Here is a 17,671-nt window from a genome sequence, read left to right as displayed (position 1 = left end):
GCATCACTGCTGCATAGATCATCACTACATTCAGTACACTCGAGCATCACTGCTACATAGATCATCACTACATTCAGTACACTCGAGCATCACTGCAGCATAGATCATCACTACATTCAGTACACTCGAGCATCACTGCAGCATAGATCATCACTACATTCAGTACATTCAGTACACTCAAGCATCACTGCAGCATAGATCATCACTACATCCAGTAAACTCGAGCATCACTGCAGCATTTAACATCACATCTTCACTACATTCAGTACACTCGAGCATAACTGCAGCATGTAACATCACTTCTTCACTACATCCAGTACACTCGAGCATCACTGCAGCATAGATCATCACTACATTCAGTACACTCAAGCATCACTGCAGCATAGATCATCACTACATTCAGTACACTCGAGCATCACTGCAGCATTTAACATCACATCTTCACTACATTCAGTACACTCGAGCATCACTGCAGCATAGATCATCACTACATTCAGTACACCCGAGCATCACTGCAGCATTTAACATCACATCTTCACTACATCCAGTACACCCGATCACCACATCACTAAACTCAGTAGACTAGTACATTCGCCATCACTTCACTGCATTCTGTAGACTTGTACATCTTCCATTATTTTACTACCATCACTGTTGCATGCCTCATCATCACATTCCTCATCATCACATTCCTCATCATCCCATTCTTCATCACAATCCTCATCATCGCATTCCTCATCATCACATTCCTCATCATCCCATTCTTCATCGCATTCCTCATCATCGCATTCCTCATCATAACATTCCTCATCACTGCATTCCTCATCATCACATTCATCATCGCATTCCTCATCATCACATTCATCATCGCATTCATCATCATCCCCTCCATCATCACATTCCTCATCATCGCATTCATCATCGCATTCCTCATCATCACATTCCTCATCGCATTCCTCATCATCACATTCATCATCGCATTCCTCATCATCCCCTCCATCATCACATTCCTCATCATCGCATTCATCATCGCATTCCTCATCATGGCATTCCTCATCATCGCATTCCGCATCATCGCATTCCTCATCATATTCTTCATCGCATTCCTCATCATCGCATTTCTCATCATTGCATTTCTCATCATCACATTTCTCATAATCGCATTCCTCATCACTACATTCCTTATCATCGCATTCCTCTAGGCCAGGCACCACAGATCTAGTACTGGGACGATACATTGATGCATTGATGGATCGCAATTTTTTACTTCTCGATACAAATATCGATCACAATCACAAGTAAAAGGTATTGATTCTTACCTTAAATGTATTCTTTAATAAATGTTACACCAAACACTAAATATAGTGAAAACAATTTCATCCATTCTGCCATACTTGACACTGCCAACTGTAAATTGTTACTGAGCCAGGTATTTGGCCATCCTGTCTATGAAAAAATTGGTTTACCCACCACAGACAAGAGCACATGCAAGTATCGTGATACTTATCGGCTCGTGAACAAGGTATCAGATCACACAGTTGGTGTATCGCCCCAGCCCTACACAGATCATCACCTGATTCAGTCGAGGCATCACAGGTCATCACTCATCACTACGATCAATAAGACATGCAAGCAAGCATCACTGCTGCAGAGGCAAGGGAATGTGTGTACTGTATCCCCCGTTAGCTTCATCAGAAGATGGGCCTTCCTACAACACGTGACCTTACCAGCTCGTCTACTACATGCAAGCAACTACTTCTTGATTGTCTGTTTGTATAACATGCCTCCTGAGGCAAGAGAGTTAACTGACTATAAATGTCCTGCTTCCACCCTTGTCAATTTCTGGGCTCGATCGTAGCGCCGCCAGTGGCTATTACGAGTTATGTCACTTCTATGTCCCTCCTGTTGACCAATCAGATTCCACGTTTGACATTGCATTTGCGTCAAACAAAATGGCCGCGCTCAGTCAAGACGACATGATTGATATTCAAGATCTATATTTTAATAACACGGGTCTTACTTCGTGAAGTGCATCAAATCACTTGAGCATCTTGATTAAAAACATGAAAAGATTTGGACAATATCTGTCAACGCCCAGTAAGCGGTACCATGCTATGCAAATCCTGCAGTCGACCGAAATGTTTAGTTCAACACACAATTTTGAAGGGACAATGCATAGACTCGTTAGTACAGTCAAAATGTAACTCCGGAATTCCAGCCTAGTTCGAGAAGGGTGGAAATTCGACTTTTATTGTCAGTTAACTCCCTTGCCTCAGGAAGATGTATAACACGACACGGAAACATTCAGACAATTATCACAGTGGAATAAATTACTGTTCCTATAATAGATTCAGGAGAGCTCTCATCAAGTAGGATCTTTTCAAACATGACCTCTACATGACCTCTACATGACCTTACAAGAAAATAAATTAACAACTGAACTCAATAAACAAACCTGTTTAAATATTCACTTAACAAACAGAAGGATTTGAACAATTTCATACATCCTACATTATAATAGAAATTGTGTACTTTTCGATGACTTTTACCTGACAATATCACTCAGAAGCCAAGGATAAACATATGGTAGGCATTAATAGGTGATGTCTTATCTGAAGAAAGTAATTAAAAATACAATATTTCAGGGCCCTGTTCCACAATGCGATCTTAGCGCTACACCTATCGTAAGCATGGGAATTACGATCATCTTAGCACTAAGATCGCTTTGTGGAACAGGCCCTGAAAGGATCTCTAAAGCGAGACTGTTTCAGTTCATTTTTTACCAAAAGATGCAATGCTTCCAGATACTGATACTACGTAGTCAAGACAACATGTTCCTGACATGTTGTTTGACAAGTCTGAATGACTTTGTACCATATGCTTGTACCATCGTACAGACTTCTTAATTAGAATATGTTCTGGACTATGATAAAAGGACAATACGGCTAAGTTACCCAGGTGGTGAACACATGAAACATTTCTAAATAAATCTGGACGTCCCCATAATGCAACATCATCATCATCATCATCATCATCATCATCATCAACAGCCTCCTCACATGGAGGATGGCAGTCACAAACAGACTACAGCGAGGTAACAACACCACCATCTACAGCAACGCATCCAACGTGGACTCCCGCTAGTTAACAATTAATACCCTAATGACTGCCTGGGTCACCTCTTGGGGGAAAACTTGGGATTTCTTGGCCCCTCATTGAATGATCGGAGCTCGTACTGGGCTACTTTGTTGTCAAACTCGAACTTGTCGCGGGCGAAGATGAGTCGGATGTCGGTGTGGAGGTGGATCTTTCCCGTCTTGGAGCTGGCAAATCTGGGAAGGATAGAAGTCAAATCAGTTTGGTATAGAGGAGTAGAGGCCACTTTAGTCTGATGTAGAGAGTAGAGGCCATGTTAGTCTGAAGTAGAGGAGTAGAGGTCATGTTAGTCTGATGTAGAGAGTAGAGGCCATGTTAGTCTGTAGTAGAGAGTAGAGGCCATGTTAGTCTGTAGTAGAGGAGTACAGGCCATGTTAGTCTGATGTAGTGAGATAGAGGTCACTTTAGTCTGATGTAGTGGAAACAGAGGTCAATTTAGTCTGATGTAGTGGGGACAAAGGTCATATTACTCTGATGAAGGGAACAGAGGTCACGTTAGTCTAATGTAGTGGGATAGAGGTCACTTTAGTCTGATGTAGAGAGTCGAGGTCACATTAGTCTGATGTAGAGGAACAGAAGGCATTTTAGTTTGATGTAGAGGAGATAGTGGTCACTTTAGTCTAATGTAGTGGGATAGAGGTCACTTTAGTCTGATGTAGTTGGTTAGAGGTCACTTTAGTCTGACGTAGAGGAACAGAGGTCATTTTAGTCTGATGTAGAGGAACAGAGGTCACTTTAGTCTAATGTAGTGGGTTAGAGGTCATTTAAGTATGATGTAGAGGAACAGAGGTCACTTTAGTCTGATGTTGTGGGACAGAGGTCACTTTAGTCTTATGTAGAGGAACAGAAGTCATTTTAGTCTGATGTAGAGGGATAGAGGTCACATTAGTCTAATGTAGAAAGGTTTGGGGTCACTTTAGTCTGATGTAGTGAGATAGAGGTCACTTTAGTCTGATGTAGTGGGGACAGAAGTCTGTTGTTCTTCAGTAGTTTGTTTTATTCATCTTGACATATCTTATTGACGCCTGTTGCAGGGAGAACTCACCTTAGATGGATGAGGTATCTCAGATAGGCGGGTTCGTCACTGTCCGGGTTCACGGGCATGTAGAGTGTGCGTTGCCGCAGAAACGTCTGGCAGTTTGCTGGCATCTCCCGCAGATCGTACATGACCACAAACATCTTGACCACCGTCTTGTTGGGGTTGAAGAGAGTCTGGACACAGCAGGAACACATTTAGTGGTCAGACAGGTCAATCACTGTCACCGACGTCAGTGAGGCATTTAGGGTCAAACAGTTTTACAGAACTGTGTGAGTGAGTGAGTGAATCTGATTTTACACCGCTTTTAGCAATATTCCAGCAATATCACAACAGGGGACACCAGAAATGGGCTTCACACATTGTACCCGGGTCTTTGGCGTGACGAGCAACGCTTTAACCACTAGGCTACCCAACCGCCCCTACAGAACTGTGTGATATACATGTGAAGTGAGGTAAGGTGAAATGGGGTTTAACATTCGTCCAAGATTATTGCACTTATATAGCGACGAGCATTCACGTGATGTATGTGTGTGGCTGCTTGTACTAGTCCGGACTGATGCCGATTTATAGTGCTAGCACACTGAGATACCATGCCGCAGTTTAACATGAATACCTCACTCAGACACAGTAAACAGACTCCGAGTGACCAGTCCTTGTTTTAGCCCCTTAATGCCGAGAGCCAGACAGGGTAACAACAAGTACCATCTTTTAACGTCTTTTTGTATGACGCGACCGGTGATCAAACCCCGGATGTAGTATACTGACTGAGTGGACCAGTCCTTGTTTTAGCCCCTTAATGCCGAGCGCCAGACAGGGTAACAACAAGTACCATCTTAACGTCTTTTGGTATGACGCGGCCGGGGATCAAGCCCCGGACCTTCCACTCTCCGGGTGAACACTCTACTACTAGACCACGGAGTTGGTCACATATACATGTACTGTCATAGACGTCAGTGAGGCATTTATGGTCAAACTGGAAGACAGAACTGTACAACTTATACTGCCTAGATTGTAAGATGTCATCAATTGAGTGAGTGAGTGAGTGAGTATGGTTTTACGCCGCTTTTAGCAATATTCCAGCAATATCACGGCGGGAACCACCAGAAATGGGCTTCACACATTGTACCCATGTCGGTGAGAATTATCCACGGAGCAAGTACTGACACGAACAATCTGACAGTGTACAACCACCTACCACTTGCACTGTGCCTTTCTTCGGAATGTGGTATCCTCTCTTCCCCAGGCTCTCCAGGTTCATGTGACCCTGAAACATCATCATTATCATCATCATCATCATCATCATCATCCACAATGATCCACAATGATCCATCATCATCATCATCATCATCATCATCCACAATGATCCATCATCATCATCATCATCATCATCATCATCATCATCATCATCATCCACAATGATCCACAATGATCCATCATCATCATCATCATCATCATCCACAATGATCCACAATGATCCATCATCATCATCATCATCCACAATGATCCATCATCATCATCATCATCATCATCATCCACAATGACCCACGATCCATCATCATCATCATCCACAATGATCCACGATCCATCATCATCATCATCATCATCATCATCATCCACAATGATCCATCATCATCATCATCATCATCATCATCATCATCCACAATGATCCACAATGATCCATCATCATCATCATCATCATCATCCACAATGATCCATCATCATCATCATCATCATCATCATCATCATCCACAATGATCCACAATGATCCATCATCATCATCATCATCATCATCCACAATGATCCACAATGATCCATCATCATCATCATCATCATCATCATCATCATCATCATCCACAATGATCCATCATCATCATCATCATCATCATCATCCACAATGATCCATCATCATCATCATCATCATCATCATCCACAATGACCCACGATCCATCATCATCATCATCCACAATGATCCACGATCCATCATCATCATCATCATCATCATCATCATCATCATCATCCACAATGACCCACGATCCATCATCATCATCATCCACAATGACCCACGATCCATCATCATCATCATCCACAATGATCCACGATCCATCATCATCATCATCATCATCATCATCATCCACAATGATCCATTCCACGATTCCTGACTGTGTTATATCAAAAGATGTTAATAGACGAAGTGAGAGAGTGAGTGAGTGAGTCTGGTTTTACGCCACTTTTAGCAATATTCCAGCAATATTACGGTGGGGGACACCAGAAATGGACTTCACACATAGTACCTATGTGGTCATTGAACTGACTCCGAGCCGACCAGTCCTTGTTTTCTGACTCTATTAATTACATACCGCCGTTATATAGCTGAAATATTGCTGAGTGGGCGTTAAGAAACAAACAAGCAAACAAACTCGATCACAGGGGGCTATCACGACTATAACAACAACAGATAGACTTACCAGGTACGGTGACGGTGCGTTATCATCCGACAGTTTGAAGAAGTACGATGTGACTGGCAGTATCACATGCTTGGGACAAAACGACCCGCTGGCTCCGATCTCTGCAGTGAATCCATCCACTACCCCGATTGGTTCAATACGTCCATTCAACACAGACTCCTGAAAGAGGGACAAATACTGATATGACATGTCTGGGTTTATTGTACACTGGGTGTAACAACTCATCTTGATGCTTAACAGTTGTAGGCAATCGCAAGGAGGAGGAGGATTTAGTCCGATGTAGTGGGAACAGAAGTCACCTTAGTCTTATGAAGAGGGGATAAGGGTCCTATGAATGACTGACTGACTGAGTATGGTTTTACGCCGCTTTTAGCAATATTCCAGCAATATCACGGCGGGGGACACCAGAAATGGGCTTCACACATTGTACCCATGTCAGGAATCAAACCCGGGTCTTCGGCGTGACGAGCGAACGCTTTAACCACTAGGCTACCAAACCGCCCCTTAAGGGTCCTATTACACTGATGAAGCAGACGAAGGGAACAGAGGTCACTGTAGTCTGATCTAGAGGGGACAGAGGTCACTTTATTTCGATGTTGTGGGAAAGAGGTCACTTTAGTCTGATGTAGTGGAACAGAGGTCACTTTAGTCCAATGTAGTGGAACAGAGGTCACTTTAGTCCGATGTAGTGGAACAGAGGTCACTTTAGTCTGATGTAGTGGAACAGAGGTCACTTTAGTCTGATGTAGAGGGGATAGAGGTCACTTTAGTCTGATGTAGTGGGAACAGAGGTCACTTTAGTCCAATGTAGTGGGAACAGAGGTCACTTTAGTCTGATGTAGAGGAACAGAGGTCACTTTAGTCTGATGTAGAGGAGATAGTAGTCACTTTAGTCTGATAGAGAGGGAACAGAGGTCACAGTCTGATGTAGAGGAGAAAGTGGTCACTTTAGTCTGATAGAGAGGAACAGAGGTCACAGTCTGATGTAGAGGAGATAGTGGTCACTTAAGTCTGATAGGGAGGGAACAGAGGTCACAGTCTGATGTAGAGGAGATAGTGGTCACTTTAGTCTGATAGGGAGGGAACAGAGGTCACAGTCTGATGTAGAGGAGATAGTGGCACTTTAGTCTGATAGGGAGGGAACAGAGGTCACAGTCTGATGTAGAGGAGATAGTGGTCACTTTAGTCTGATAGGGAGGGAACAGAGGTCACAGTCTGATGTAGAGGAGATAGTGGTCACTTTAGTCTGATAGGGAGGGAACAGAGGTCACAGTCTGATGTAGAGGAGATAGTTGTCACTTTAGTCTCATAGAGAGGGAACAGAGGTCACAGTCTGATGTAGAGGAGATAGTGGTCACTTTAGTCTGATAGGGAGGGAACAGAGGTCACAGTCTGATGTAGAGGAGATAGTGGTCACTTTAGTCTGATAGGGAGGGAACAGAGGTCACAGTCTGATGTAGAGGAGATAGTGGTCACGTTAGTCTGATAGGGAGGGAACAGAGGTCACAGTCTGATGTAGAGGAGATAGTGGTCACTTTAGTCTGATAGGGAGGGAACAGAGGTCACAGTCTGATGTAGAGGAGATAGTTGTCACTTTAGTCTCATAGAGAGGGAACAGAGGTCACAGTCTGATGTAGAGGAGATAGTGGTCACTCTAGTCTCATAGAGAGGGAACAGAGGTCACAGTCTGATGTAGAGAGGTCACAAAGGACATAAGAAGCAGAGATGCAACTTGGCACTAGCCCATTAGCCTGACAGTACTCTAATGTTAAAGGCATCTCTACGACGAGTAGAACTTCGGGCTTCTAAGGGAGTCTGGGCTGTTACCCCATGTTACCATGACTGACCTCAAAGTTTCCCAGCAGACAGTTGGTGGAGGCTGGTGCACTTGTACTCAGCACTCTGCCCATGTTGTCCGTCTGCTGCTCCGTGTCGTCTGCCGTGGGGCCCAGGACCAACTTAGAGCAGGAGATAGCACTGGAAGCAGGTGACATGGGATTACTATGAGAGGTGACCGCTGGGTGAGATGAGGTGAGGTGAGGTGAGGTGAGGTGAGGTGAGGTGAGGCGAGGCGAGGCGAGGCGAGGCGAGGGCGAGGCGAGGCGAGGTGAGGTGAAATGGGGTTTAACGTCGCGTCCAAGATTATTGCACTTATACTCATTGCATGTACGTGTGTGTGTTTGTGTGGCTGCTTGTACTAGTCCGGACTGATGCCGATTTATAGTGCTAGCTCACTGAGATACCATGCCGCAGTTTAACATAAATACCCCACTCAGACACAGTATACTGACTCCGAGCCGACCAGTCCTTGTTTTAACCCCTTAATGCCGAGCGCCAGACAGGGTAACAATAAGTACCATCTTTAAACGTCTTTTGGTATGACGCGGCCGGGGCTCTCCGGGCGGACGCTCTACCACTGAGGCAGTGATGACCACTGGGCTATTTCCACTACTCCAGTACTATTGGGATGGTAGGAAACGAACTCTAAGGCTTGATAATTATATAAATCAATGCAATCGAATTGAATAAATTATTGCTGACAATTGTCAAAGACGGCCATTTGTCTCCCTGTTGCTACTCAAACCCAAGGGAAGTAACTCTAATCTGAAGTTGTTGTAATCCTTGCTAACCGACACACAGGCAGGTTTAGAATCTGCATATTCAGTCTTACACTGGTATCCCCTACTTCAGTCTGACACTCCAGCATGCCTCATGTTGCCGGCCTGGGTCCCTGGACACCTGGCATTTATTTGGTACCGTATTCGCATTTCGCATATAATACGCACCGCTTCCTTCCCCTATTCGCGTATAATACGCACTCGTGTGATATATGCACCCTTTATTATTGGCAATTAAATTCTGGAAAAATATATCTGTCGGACATAAACATTTCAGGCTGTCAGCATAACCAGAAATGTATCTTTCAACTCTGTTTTTTTCACCCAAACAATATTCTAATATTAAAACCGTATTCGACACAATAAGCGCCCCACTCTAATAAGCACCCCACTCTAATAAGTGCCCACGGCGATATTTGCTAAAATATTGGCTAGTGAACAATTCCAATTAGAACCCCTTCCGATTGATCAATGTACACTTATTTATTCGTGTATAACACACACTCGTGTGTTATATGCACCCTTATTTATGGGCAATTAAATTCTGGAAAATGTATCTGTTGTGTATACACGCACAGACATTTCCTTCCTATCATTTTAGGCTGTCAGCATAAACCATGAAATTTACGATCTTTCAACTCTTTTTTTTCTCTCACCAAAATTATATTCTAATAAGAGCCCCCTATGTCTAATTTTGAGAGCGCCCTGGGCGCTTATTACGTCGAATACGGAATATGATTCTGTAGATGGACAAGGCTCACTTCTTGATGGCTCTGGTGCTTGTGAGGGAGCTATCGTAGTCAAACCTGCCCAGGGATTTCCTCTTGATGGGAGCCTGAAACACACAGAGAGACAGTCACATCTGGGGCAGAGAACCAAACACACAGACAGACAGTCACATCTGGGGCAGAGAACCAAACACACAGACAGACAGTCACATCTGGGGCAGAGAACCAAACACACAGATAGACAGTCACATCTGGGGCAGAGAACCAAACAACCAAACACACAGACAGACAGTCCAATTGGGGCAGAGAACCAAACAACCAAACACACAGACAGACAGTCACATCTGGGGCCAAGTACCCAAACACAGAGACAGACAGTCACATCTGGGGCAGAGAACCAAACACACAGACAGACAGTCACATCTGGGGCAGAGAACCAAACAACCAAACACACAGACAGACAGACACATCTGGGGCAGAGAACCAAACAACCAAACACACAGACAGACAGTCACATATGGGGCAGAGAACCAAACACACAGACAGACAGTCACATCTGGGGCAGAGAACCAAACACACAGATAGAGAGTCACATCTGGGGCAGAGAACCAAACAACCAAACACACAGACAGACAGTCACATCTGGGGCAGAGTACCAAGCTCACAGACAGACAGTCACATCTGGGGCAGATTACCAAACAACCAAACACACAGACAGACAGTCAAATCTAGGGCAGAGTACCAAACACACAGACAGACAGTCACATCTGGGGCAGAGTACCAAGCAAACAGACAGACAGTCACATCTGGGGCAGAGAACCAAACACACAGACAGACAGTCACATCTGGGGCAGAGTACCAAACACACAGACAGACAGTCACATCTGGGGCAGAGAACCAAACACACAGACAGACAGTCACATCTGGGGCAGAGTACCAAACACACAGACAGACAGGCACATCTGGGGCAGAGTACCAAGCAAACAGACAGACAGTCACATCTGGGGCAGAGTACCAAACACACAGACAGACAGTCACATCTGGGGCAGAGAACCAAACACACAGACAGACAGTCACATCTGGGGCAGAGTACCAAGCTCACAGGCAGACAGTCACATCTGGGGCAGAGTACCAAACACACAGACAGACAGTCACATCTGGGGCAGAGTACCAAGCTCACAGACAGACAGTCACATCTGGGGCAGATTACCAAACAACCAAACACACAGACAGACAGTCAAATCTGGGGCAGAGTACCAAACACACAGACAGACAGTCACATCTGGGGCAGAGTACCAAACACACAGACAGACAGTCACATCAGTGCAGAGATGACACCCACCGGACTATTGTGTGGGAAGGCACTAGACTGTGGGAAGACACTCACCGGACTGGACTGTGTGGGAAGGCACTAGACTGTGTGGGAAGATACTCACCGACTGTGGGAAGACACTAGACTGTGGGAAGACACTAGACTGTGGGAAGACACTCACCAGACTAGACTGTGGGAAGACACTAGACTGTGGGAAGACACTAGACTGTGGGAAGACACTCACCGGACTAGACTGTGGGAAGACACTAGACTGTGGGAAGACACTAGACTGTGGGAAGACACCCACCGGACTAGACTGTGTGGGAAGATACTAGTCTGTGGGAAGACACTCACCGGACTAGACTGTGGGAAGACACTACACTGTGGGAAGACACTAGACTGTGGGAAGACACTCACCGGACTAGACTGTGTGGGAAGGCCTGTACGACTGCTAAACATCATGGAGGCACTTTTGGTCATGTGACGTTGGAAGCTCATTGCATCCTCCAAGGTGGGCGTGGTCGGGATCTTCCTCAGATGGGAGAGTCTCTGTTAAACATTTCAGTCAAACTCAATTTCTACAAGAACCATAGCAAATGTACAAGCTAATTTCCTTCTCCGACATTACAAATAGTCATATTCAAATACTCCACAGTATGCAGCTTTACCATGCTTGTAGCAATAGTGTCACATCGCCGAGGAAGTCTCAAGGACAGGCTTCACACATTGTACCAATGTGGGAATCAAACCCGGGTCTTTGGTGTGACAAGCCAATGCTTTTACCACTAGGCCAACCCCACCCTCAATGAAAATCTCAATCCCTTTGCCAAATTTCAAATCCGTTCCTTTTCATTGACTGATTGTCTCCAAAAATAACGAAAAGATTTTTTTTTTCAAATTTGGTAATGAATGCCATAAAATGATTAAACAATCATGAAAATGTGCTAATACCATTTGCTTCTTGCAAAATCACTGCTTCGTATAGCAAAAACATAAGTGAGTGAGTGAGTTGGGTTTAACGCCGCTTTTAACGGTATTCCAGTCATATCACGGCATGTCAGCTTAATGTAGGAGGAAAGCCCGAAGTGATGCGGGTCTCAGACGTTTACAACTTCGGTCAAACCCACGAGCACGGGTATGGTGCTGACAAAACTAGAAACATAATCGGGGCGAACCGGGATTCGAACCCACAATCATAGGTTTCTGGCGTGGCCAAGGGACACAACTCTGCACAGCGAATTGCGGCTCCTTAGACGACTGGGCCCCCGTGCCCCTTCTTCCTCTAAGAAGACGAATCTCTGCATATATGACAATGGCAACTTACCTCACTTATAGGTATATCACAGTTATTGCATAGCGAGTGTTCCGATTGGCTGACACTGACTGCAGCTCCCTCTGGTGGTGTCACAGAATTATGTGAGGGGGAAAACACATTACGAGAATCACACGTTGAAGTTACACTATGTCCATTGGACACATCCAGGTCATGTGACACCACACCAGAATCATCCAAATTTGAATATTTCCGGTGATTACTCGTACCCGACTCCTCCGGGTACTTCCTCTTAAAGGACTTCCCCGGAGAATCCGGTCGCACTGTCTTCCGATCAACATCTTTACATGTCTTGCTACTGTCAACATTCTCAGCTTTTGTAACACAGGGCATCCTCAGGTCCCTCTTCTCCTTCTTCGTCGGTGGAGATTCGGAGGCAGTGAAGGGAGACAACCCTTGCAACCTCATGGTAACGTTATCGAGATCATCTGTTTGAGTTTTCCACCTTCTGGAAGTCGAATCTGGCTCAATATTGCTTAACTCAGTGCGGGAAAGAACAGAGTTAAATAGCGGTTGTGGAACTTTGGGGTATTTTTTGTCCTCGGACTTGAGGCCATTGTCAACAGCTTTGTCCCGGGTCCCGAGGTAGAACTTACACTTTGGCGTGACGCACATGTCAAAACCAGAACATTCTTGAGTCTGCGGCCTGGTGTAAGCGACCGACTGAAGACTGGCAAGATAGGACTGTATGTCTGCTGTTGAGAGAGGGCTGGCCAAGTCTTTGATCTTTGTGGACAGGAACTGACTGTTCCACTCCGTGGAGTCGGAGGATGAGGAGGAGCCACTGAGGTCAAGACACTTCCTCTTGGTGTACACCTGCTCGGGTTTTGTGTTCGACGTCATGAGCACCTTGGGGCTGTGTAGACAGTTGGAGCCCGCTGGGGACGTGTCCACCTTCAGATGAGAGTCACTGTACGTGTCAGGCTTCAAAGGAAGCAATTTGTCTTTAAATATTTGTCTAGAAGGGGATTCGATTCGGAATTTCTGGGGATAGGATTCTCTAAAATCGGACTGTTCTGGTGGAATTCCGTGTGATTTGGAGTCCACGTGGTACGTTTTACTGTCTGTTGGGGTTGAATGTCTAGGTGTGACTGTCGTGAAAGTGCTGGAACTGGGTTGACGGTAATTGTGAAAACTTCGTCTCTCTGCGTGGGAGTCCCACTGACAGTTCCGAGTATCACAGGGTGTGGAAGACGGGATTCCTGAGATCGTCGGACTTTGGATCATGGAGGAGTTGGAACTGGTGGATTTCTCAAGGATTTGGTTGCCTTGAGGGTAACGTCTGTGTTCACGTCGTCGTGACATTTCACTCTGGTGATGTCGCGTACGTTTCAGCGTGCGTCCTCTCTCACCGTGCTTGTCGTCTGTCGGTGGGTTTTTCCGTGAACATTTTTGTCCATCACCGATGACCTTCATCGTGGACGTTGGTGAAGAGGTTGTGGATGATGAGGTTGTGGGTGATGAGGTTGTGGGTGATGAGGTTGAGGGTGATGAGGTTGTTGGTCCCTCTACAGGGAGTCGACACTGCAGGTGTACCAGATCTCGACGCGGGGTGGCCGATACTTGAACTTTGAACTCATAGTGCTCAAGGTCAACCTGGGGAAAGCTGTGCTTGTCAGGTTTTTCACAAAAGTCGTGTCCAATGCTCTCGCCTGGTGCATAGGACCTGTAACGAAGAAACATTGTTTAACACAGACTACTTAAAACAATATACCGTATTAGACGTAATAACCGCCCTGCTCTAATAAGCGCCCACGGCGATATTTACTAATATATTTGCTGGTGAACAATCCCAATTAGCACCCCTTCCGATTTGATCAATGTACAAAAGACTTATTTATTCGCATATAATACGCAATTAAATTCTGGAAAAATATATCTGTCGTATATAAACATTTCAGGCTGTCAGCATAAACCACGAAATTTATCTTTCAACTTTCTTTTTTTTTCACCGAAATAACATTCTATTAAGAGCCCCCTATTTCTAATTTTGAGAGCACCCTGGGCGCTTATTACGTCGATTATGGTAAGTCGTCCATTGGTCTTTCAGGAGACATAGGTTGATGTACCCTATCTTTTTGTTTATCTTCCCCGAGCTCAGAGGTGAGGTGAAATTGGGTTTAACGTCGCGTCCAGGATTATTGCACTTATATAGCGACGTGCATGCACGTGTGTGTGTGGCTGCTTGTACTAGTCCGGACTGATGCCGATTTATAGTGCTAGCTCACTGAGATACCATGCCGCAGTTTAACATGAATACTCCACTCAGACACAGTATACTGACTCTGAGCCCACCAGTCCTTGTTTTAGCCCCTTAATGTCAAGCGCCAGACAGGGTAACAACAAGTACCATCTTTTAACGTCTTTTGGTATGACGCGGCCGGGGATCGAACCCCGGACATTCCACTCTCCGGGCGGACGCTCTACCACAAGACCACGGAGGCGGCCCCGAGCTCAGAGGGGTAACATAAACTAACATAGAGGGTACATCGACAAGGGCTGGGACGGGTAACTCGGGTACCCGGGGCGGATGGGTACTGAGTACAACCTGGGTACCCACAGGAGTGAGTGAGTGAGGGTTTAACGCCGCTTTTAACAGTATTCCAGTTATATCGCGGCGTGTCAGCTTAATGTGGGAGGAAAGCCCCAAGTGATGCAGGTCTTGGATGTTTACCACTTTGTCGAAACCCACGGTTTGCTGACAAACCTAGAAACAAATTCGGGGCAAACCGGGATTCGAACCCACAATCATAAGTTTCTGGCGTGCCCAAGGGACGCAACTCTGCACAGCGAATCGCGGCTTTTAACAGTATTCCAGTTATATCGCGGCGTGTCAGCTTAATGTGGGAGGAAAGCCCCAAGTGATGCAGGTCTTGGACGTTTACCACTTCGTCGAAACCCATGGTTTGCTGACAAACCTAGAAACATAATCGGGGCAAACCGGGATTCAAACCCACAATCATAAGTTTCTGGCGTGCCCAAGGGACGCAACTCTGCACAGCGAATCGCGGCGCCTTAGACGACTGGGCCACCTGGCCCCCTACACCGAAACGTTTTCCTAATTGTAATATAAAAGTTGTTTATCCATAAATCTTATCCTTACTTAGTACTCCAACTTCTAAATGCCTCTCAAAGAAGAAATTGTATTTTGAAATTGCATTCAATGCCATTATGTAAAAATAAGCATTAAAACATCTTCTCTTTAATAAGTAGGCTTTCCACCGAATTCCCAAATATCATACGGACATGGGAATCGTATTTGTGCCTGTGTGGGAATAGAACCTGATGGGCAAATGCCTTAACCACTAGCCTTCCCCACTGGCCAAAAGTACAGTAGTTACCTTGGTTCCTATATTAGATAAACTGATACATATAGATAAACGGTAGTGTCTTAGTGCCTGGCAGTAGTCGTCATGGTTACCTGTAGACAATGGTGAGGGGTAGTTTCCCCTCTGAAGACAACAGCCAGGAGCTGAGCTGGGAGAAGTGGAGGTAAGACTTGACAGCCTGCAGCAGCATGGACGGCCCCACGCTGCGCCCGCTCACCATGTCCATATGTCTGAAAACACAACAACGTGATGGATGAGAACAAAGATGAATATACTCCTCCCCTTGAGATAAGTCGTCCCTTTGACACAAGTCCACCCCTTGACACAGGTCCACACCTTGACACAGGTCCACCCCTTGACACAAGTCCACCCCTTGACACAAGTCCACCCCTTGACACAAGTCCGACCCTTGACACAAGTCCTCCCCTTGACACAAGTCCTCCCCTTGACACAAGTCCTACCCATGACACAAGTCTACCCCTTGAACCACGTACGCCCCTTGACACAAGTCCACCCCTTGACACAAGTCCACCCCTTGACACAAGTCCTCCCCTTGACACAAGTCCACCCCTTGACACAAGTCCTCCCCTTGACACAAGTCCTACCCATGACACAAGTCTACCCCTTGAACCACGTACGCCCCTTGACACAAGTCCACCCCTTGACACAAGTCCACCCTTTGACACAAGTCCACCCTTTGACACAAGTCCACCCCTTCACACAAGTCCGACCCTTGACCCAAGTCCACCCCTTGAGATAAGTCGTCCCCTTGAACCATGTACACCCCTTGACACAAGTCCACCCCTTGAACCATGTACACCCCTTGACACAAGTCCACCCTTTGACACAAGTCCACCCCTTGACTCAAGTCCACCCTTTGAACCATGTCCACCCCTTGACACAAGTCCACCCTTTGAACCACATACACCCCTTGACACAAGTCCACCCCTAAAACCATGTACACCCCTTGACACAAGTCCACCCCTTGACACACCCACCCCTTGAACCACATACGCCCCTTGACTCAAGTCCACCCTTTGAACCATGTCCACCCCTTGACACAAGTCCACCCTTTGAACCACGTACACCCCTTGACACTAGTCCACCCCTTCACACAAGTCCACCCCTTGAAGCACAGCCTCCGCTCCTGAACTCACCTCTTTTTGCAGAACTTGAAGGTCCACCTCTCGAGCAGCAGGTAGTCATCCATGGCCTGGCCTGTGTGATCGGCGACCTCCAGCACCTGTGCCTCCCTGTGGCCGTGCACACAGTCGGGGTAGAGAAGGATGTCGATACAGGCGGGGATGTTGTTCCTCCACAGGAGGTCCAGCTGTTCCTCCAGCTCACACGCACGCCGGCACTGCACACACAATAGTGTTAATAATGAACTTATGTCCCCTAAACATAGACTAGTACATTTCCGGAAGGACCAGTCATTTCTGTGTACACTGCTCCTTTTGCCCTTTGAGTCCAACTATGTAATAAACTGGAGGTGGGGCTGGAGGCTGAGGGCTGGTGGCTGGGGGCTGAGGGCTGGTGGTTGGGGGCTAGGTCTGGGCTGGTGGTTGGAGGCTAGGTCTGGGCTGGTGGTTGGAGGCTAGGGCTGGGCTGGGGGTTGGGGCTGGGGGTTGGGGCTGGGGTGGGGCTGGTGGTTGGAGGCTAGGGCTGGGCTGGGGGTTAGGGCTGGGGGT

The 17,671-nt window shown here is 46.2% G+C and overlaps 1 protein-coding gene across 1 annotated transcript in view; it reads right to left on the bottom strand.

The window, feature by feature from the left end:
- Positions 1-1,029: 1,029 nt before the first annotated feature.
- The window catches only part of LOC124142074 (protein FAM214A-like), a 51,313-nt gene continuing 34,671 nt past the window's right edge, over positions 1,030-17,671 (bottom strand). Inside the window, exons 3-12 of the mRNA XM_046510339.2 lie at positions 17,138-17,340; positions 16,073-16,210; positions 12,643-14,317; positions 11,736-11,867; positions 10,040-10,113; positions 8,508-8,637; positions 6,661-6,819; positions 5,391-5,459; positions 4,202-4,368; positions 1,030-3,332 (exon numbers count right to left, since the gene is read on the bottom strand). Coding sequence (XP_046366295.2) covers positions 3,176-3,332; positions 4,202-4,368; positions 5,391-5,459; positions 6,661-6,819; positions 8,508-8,637; positions 10,040-10,113; positions 11,736-11,867; positions 12,643-14,317; positions 16,073-16,210; positions 17,138-17,340 — 2,904 coding nt within the window. The 3' untranslated portion in view covers positions 1,030-3,175. The remainder of the gene's footprint in view (positions 3,333-4,201; positions 4,369-5,390; positions 5,460-6,660; positions 6,820-8,507; positions 8,638-10,039; positions 10,114-11,735; positions 11,868-12,642; positions 14,318-16,072; positions 16,211-17,137; positions 17,341-17,671) is intronic.

The sequence above is a fragment of the Haliotis rufescens genome, unplaced genomic scaffold, assembly GCF_023055435.1.
Source record: "Haliotis rufescens isolate VD_foot unplaced genomic scaffold, xgHalRufe1.0.p SCAF_14, whole genome shotgun sequence".
Classification (NCBI taxonomy): Eukaryota; Metazoa; Mollusca; class Gastropoda; order Lepetellida; family Haliotidae; genus Haliotis; species Haliotis rufescens.
Note: the sequence above shows the minus strand (reverse complement) of the source record. Positions and strands in the feature narration are given on the sequence as shown.